The sequence below is a fragment of the Capricornis sumatraensis genome, chromosome 4 (genome assembly GCF_032405125.1).
Source record: "Capricornis sumatraensis isolate serow.1 chromosome 4, serow.2, whole genome shotgun sequence".
Taxonomy (NCBI): Eukaryota; Metazoa; Chordata; class Mammalia; order Artiodactyla; family Bovidae; genus Capricornis; species Capricornis sumatraensis.
Genome location: NC_091072.1, coordinates 103500732 through 103507201, shown reverse-complemented (window position 1 = coordinate 103507201; position 6470 = coordinate 103500732). Strand labels below are relative to the sequence as shown.

The 6470-nt window shown below is 36.3% G+C and overlaps 1 protein-coding gene across 1 annotated transcript; it reads right to left on the bottom strand.

The window, feature by feature from the left end:
- Window positions 1–4718: 4718 nt before the first annotated feature.
- LOC138078691 (olfactory receptor 9K2-like) lies at window positions 4719–5690 on the bottom strand. The gene has a single exon (XM_068971470.1). The coding sequence runs from the start codon at window positions 5688–5690 to the stop codon at window positions 4719–4721; it is 972 nt and encodes a 323-aa protein (XP_068827571.1).
- Window positions 5691–6470: the final 780 nt, after the last annotated feature.

Here is a 6470-nt window from a genome sequence, read left to right as displayed (position 1 = left end):
ATCTTTTAATTTCATGGCTGCAGTCTCTATCCTCAGTGAGTCTGAAGCCTAAGAAAAGAAAATCTGTCACTATTTCCACTTTTTCCCCTTCTATTTGCCATGAAGTGATGGAACCAGATGCCATGATATTAGTTTTTTGAATGTTGAGACTGTTTGGTACTTTCTTATGCTTTTTGTCTCTTATTGAAGTTCTCACTGTGTTCATCCTTTCTTTCTCTTGAAGTCTGTCAGTATCTTTATGAGTATTACTTTGATCTCTGTGTCAACTAGATTACTTATCTCTGTTTTGTAAAGTCTTTTTAATGGGGTTTTATCTGTTCGATAATTTGAAACATACTCTTCTATCTCCTTGCTTTGCTTGACTCTCTGTGTTTGTTTCTATACATCAGATGAAACAGCTATCTCTCCCAGTCTTGAAGGCATGGCCTTGTATAGACGATGTGTGAGGTCTAGAAGTGCCATGCCTCTAGGTCACCAGAGCCAAGGGGCATCCCTTGTGTGAACTCTGTGAGATAACTATCTGTGGTGGGGGCACTACTTCTGTGTAAGTGGGGCAGGTAGCAGAGTATTCCCCTAATTGGCTGAGGCATGGCCACAACTTGAGGCTTACCCAACCCTAGAAGGACCTTTTTTAGCTGCTTTCTTCCTTGGTTCTTTCTGATAAACATCTAGTTGGTCTACAGTTAGCTTTTTGCTCTTATAGAACCACCAGTCTCCTTTTAATTGCGTATCACCAAATATTTATTAAGTTTTGGAGTTCATTTAAGCTTGAATTTCCTACACATTTTTCCGGATAGTCAGTTCACATGCAGAGAGCTGTGGAGCCCTCTGTTAACACGGTACATCTTTTGTTCTAGGTAAGACCTGCACTGGAGCAGGAATAGTGGCCCATTTAGCTCAGAATGACACTCCTGCTTTAGGAGAAGGTTTCTGAGGGAGGCCAGTAGCCTATGGTGTTCTGAGCACAAAATTCTTATCCTCTGAGAGAACTGGAGCAGCTGGAATTAGGGCCCAGTACTCCTGGCCTGGCATGCTTAGGGTAGAGATTTTACCCATGAATGGGTGTTGGGTACAGATCACCAGACATTTTAGGTACTCTTGGCTTGATTAGACTTTCTTCAACGTGGAGCTTGAGGGGACAAGTAATGTTTGAAGCAACTACAATCAAGGGGATTGATTGTACCATCTTTTTTAGATGGCAACCTTTGACTGGGATCCAGGAGCAGAGGGATCTCTATGTTCCTGCCTGTACTTGCCTGAGTGCACTTTCAGCTCTGCTGGGATGAGAGAGGGCAGGGAGGGAGTGGGTCCTGGCTCGAATGTCATAGATTCTCACTATTCTTCCTGAGATTTAGTAGATTTTGTTGGGTTTGTTCTTTATTTATTTCTATATATTTCCCTGTTAGTCTCTTCAAGTCAAACATATAATTATTATGAGATCTAAGAATCACAAGTCTCAAAATTCAGCAAAGATAAAGGAAACAAACTAGGCAAACACATATGAACACTTATATCAGCTGTATACTCAATATCTAAAAGCTTAACAAACATCAATTGCCCGTATTTAAGAGTGCATAAAAATTGGTATACATGTGTAATGGAAATTGGAATATTATACATGACAAAATAAATCTCAAAATCAATTTACTCAGAGTAAATTGAAGAAGAGTATGAAGAAGCCTGAGAGAAAAGAGCACATACTGTATGACTCCATTATAAACCAGCCAAAGCACTGGTAAATTATCTAGAAATGGGTTTGGAGGGAAGCATGGCCTGAAAAGAGGCATAGTCAACCTTTTGGAAATGAAGGAAATGTTCTGTATCTTGAAGATGTGGTGTTTTTATTGACACCAAAACTCACAGAGTTGTTCACTTTAAATACATACAGTTTATTTCACACAAATTCTTCCTCAATAACGTGTTTTTTAAAAAAATAATGAGCAGATCTTTTTTAGATCCAAGAACTTGCATTTTCGAGCAATGATTCAGAAATATCTTCTTTTTAAAAAGGTTTAATTTTCACCTGAAAAATAGAAAGATACTCAAGAAAATAGGAAATTTATTTATGTGTATTTATTATATATTTATTATGTATTATAATAAAAACATTATCATTATTAATTAACAATTTATTTAGATATTCATTATATAAAAACAGAATAACAAAAGGAGGCTAAATTTTTAAATATAATTGCTGTTAGTAGAGCAGCAATTGAGTGAGGATTCAATACCATGAATTCTACAATTTAATAACATTTACTAGTTATGACTCTATAATCTGCTATAACTATAAATGTAATGGGATGTCACAAGATGAGATTAAAGACATAAGAATGTTTTAGATAGATGTGCTCTTCAATTTATTTAGGCATATTTTACTAGCATTCTTTTGCATGCAAAATATAGAATTTTTCATGCAACGCTCTGAGTCCTATAATGGAACAAGCCTTCAAAGAAAGAAACTCCTAATTCTTTTCAGTTCCACCTCAGCTAAATCTGAAGCACAGAGTCTTTGCCTGTTAGATATTAGTGTCATCATTATATTAAACTGAGAAATAGGAGTTTCTGCAAAGTAAAGACAGTTGACTATGGAGCATATAAGCAAAACCAGAATTAGAAAGCTCAGTCTGACCTGACATTATTTTCTCAACTCTTAAATGATTAACTATTATTACTCATATTTTCCTCCTCATTTTGTGAGGCAGCATTTCCTCAGAGATGCTCAAATATTAGAAGTCATTATTCACTTCCACCTATTTCTTATTTTATCACCATTAATCAGTGTTCAGTTTAGTTTACCTATAATTTTAAAGGTATCCCCTCTTTTCACCATATTGTGTAAGACTATCACCCTTAAAGCCACCATAACCTCATACTTGAACAATCACACATTTTCTGTGCTTATCTTTTTCCAGGAATATTTATCTACCACAAGTTACCAATGGGATTTTTATAAAATGCCTATTAGAACGCAATATATCTTTTTAAAAAACCCCCAGTGCTCCCTGCTGCCTGCAGAAAAAAAGTCATTTATATCATCATCTGTAGAAGCTGCTTTCTCTTTGTAATTTCTACATATGCCTTTATTCACTGGGTTTACCATATGACTATTGTTTAGATATTTTCCCTCAATTAGTGTGATCTCAACTACAGAAATTATTTACACTTAAGAATTTTTATAACCAAAGAGTACATCAAAATTCAATAAATATTAATTTGATGAATGAATTCTCCCTAAGGCATATATAGCAAAATGTAAATTATCTTTACTTGTTTATTTTTATTAGTTTTCTTGTGAAAAAGGAGAATTTTCAAAAATAATTTATCAGCTTAGTAGATATTCAAATGAAGGGAGAAATAATAATGATTTAACTCAGAGAAACCATGAAATAAATGTGCCATTCATTTAGCCATTTGGCACCTGTTAATCACTCAGTCATGTCTGACTCTTTGTGACCCTATGGACTGTAGCCTGCCAGGCTGCTCTGTCCATGGAATTCTCCAGGCAAGAATACTGGAGTGTGTTGCCATTCCCTTCTCCATTAAGTGCTACTTACATTTCACACTTCAGACTCTATGTCCTACAGACTATCTGATTCTCTCAGTAGACATTCACAAAGATTTCTTCAGTAAATCTAATATTTTTTTCTGTTTTGCTTAATACATCAGATTGTATTACCTCTACCAAGTAAACATATATCCACATAACATATGTGACTGACTCAAGATAAACAACACACCCCAAACAACAATCTCAGTTCAGTTCAGTTCAGTTGCTCAGTTGTGTCCGACTCTTTTCGACCCCATGAATCGCAGCACACCAGGCCTCCCTGTCCATCACCGAATCCTGGAGTTCACTCAGACTCATGTCCATCGAGTCAGTGATGCCATCCAGCCATCTCATCCTCTGTCATCCCCTTCTCCTCCTGCCCCCAATCCCTCCCAGCATCAGAGTCTTTTCCAATGAGTCAATTCTTTGCATGAGGTGGCCAAAGTACTGGAGTTTCAACTTTAGCATCATTCCTTCCAAAGAAATCCCAGGGCTGATCTCCTTCAGAAAGGACTGGTTGGATCTCCTTGCAGTCCAAGGGACTCTCAAGAGTCTTCTCCAACACCACACTTCAAAAGTATCAGTTCTTCGGCTCTCAGCCTTCTTCACAGTCCAACTCTCACATCCATACATGACCACAGGAAAAACCATAGCCTTAACTAGACGGACCTTAGTCGGCAAAGTAATGTCTCTGCTTTTGAATATGCTATCTAGGTTGATCATAGCTTTCCTTCCAAGGAGTAAGAGTCTTTTAATTTCATGGCTGCAGTCACCATCTGCAGTGATTTTGGAGCCCCCAAAAATAAAGTCTGACACTGTTTCCACTGTTTCCCCATCTATTTCCCATGAAGTGATGGGAAGATAAACAATACATCCCAAACAACAATCTCAAGAGTTTGGAGTAAAATTGGAATATGTACTTCCTAAAAACAGACTACAAGGCAATCACGATCATTATCCAAAATGAAGATGAACATGAAATGAAGTACAGAGAAAGTCATTTCATTCCAAAATCAACAGCCAGACAGAACATAGTACAAATGTATTCTTTGACAGTAAGTATATAGGATTCAAACAAATAGTCTCTAAGATTAATGGATATATATATTTTTTAATCAGCCCTTCCCCAGGTTGTTTATAAAACTTAGTGCTTTCAGTTATATTACATTTACTTAAGTCTATTTTCAGTTAATATAGAATTAAATAAACTTAGTTTATTCCCTAGGATCTTCCTCAGAGCTTCTTTGACATCTTTGTTTCTCAGAGAGTAAATCAAAGGATTCAACATGGGAGTGACTAGGGTGTAACACAAGGAAGCCACTTTACTCAGCTCAGGAAATCTGTCAGGGATGAAATACATAAAGATGATGGCACCATACAGTACACTCACGACTCCTAGGTGAGAGCTGCAAGTGGAGAAGACTTTCTTTCGCCCCTCAGTGGAGCGTATTTTTAGAACTGTGGATACTATATATATATAAGACACAATAATGACAATTATGGTAGGCAAAATGATAATGCTGCATAAGAAAAAGGATACCATATTAGGAATGTACAGATCAGAACAAGAAATCCTCTGAAGTGGACGGTAATCACAGTAAAAGTGGTCAATGTTCCGAGAAGCACAAAAGGATAAAGTAAATGTCATGCTGGTCTCAATAACTGAGCTGATGCAGCCACAAAAGTAGGAAGCAGCTACCAACTGAACACAGAGATGTGTTGACATCTGAACAGAGTAGAGGAGTGGGTTGCAGATGGCAATGAAGCGGTCATAAGCCATGACTGCCAGGAGAAACCCCTCAGTCACAATGAAGAGGGCAAAGAGAAAGAGCTGGGTCACACAGCCTGCATAGGAGATGGACTTGCTCTCAGACCAGAAGTTGATCATAGCCTTGGGTGCAATAACAGAAGAATAGAAGAGATCAATGAAGGAGAGGTTGCCTAGGAAGAAATACATTGGTGTGTTCAGCTGGGGATCAGTCATGATAATGACCATCATGCCAAGGTTCCCTAGAAGGATCATAGCATAGATAAGCAGAAAAAGCAGGAAGAGGAGAATGTGGAGCTCTGGGAGGACCCTGAAGCCGACAAGAATGAAGTCAGTCACTTCTGAGTCGTTGCTTGTTTCCCTGTCACCCATGGCAGAAATCTACTGATAGGCACAAAGCAAAATAAATGATATTGTGGCTTTGATTCTAGTGCTATTAAGACTCTCAAGATGTAGAATCAAATTATTTACATTTTAATGAGATATTGCATACAAATAAATTTTAATGTCAGAAAGATGCAAGAATTTGAAGTAGATGTCATTAGGCTTCTTAAACTGTTATTTTATTAAGCAGTGAAAGATGTTCTTTGGTTATTTTATTAAATCATATGTGGCATGGATTTCTGCAAGAAATTAGCATATTTTATTGCCTACAATTACATTCTAAATTTCTACTCTTACTATATTTATAGGTAAGAGATTTTCTTCATTTAAAATAGCAGTATTTCATATTATCTAAAATAGGAGCAATGAATCTAATTTTTAAGATAGTATTTATAGCCATTATGATAGCTTTGTCAGTGTTTTGACTCATTACATGACAGTAGTAAATATATAAAAAATATTTTTACCTTATTTTAGCTAAATATACATAGTTTTCCTTATGGTAGCCATCTTTGAAAACAGAATAAAAAGTTATTATTTGTATGTTAAAATTAATAACACACAAAAATGACACTTAGAAGATAAAGTTCTCCAAAGCTATTTGGAAACATTATTCTTTTCTCAGGTAAGCCATTATCCCGAATACACACATTTTTATTATAACATTATAAATACTTCTTTCCATTAATAATCAATTAAAAATCATAATAATTTAGCCCTCATTTTGAAGCAGAGAGAAGGTAGCAAACATTACAATCCTTACCCTGC

Excerpts from the sequence above, each read along its gene's own strand:
- LOC138078691 (XM_068971470.1), bottom strand. The coding sequence starts at position 5,690 with ATGGGTGACAGGGAAACAAGCAACGACTCAGAAGTGACTGACTTCATT.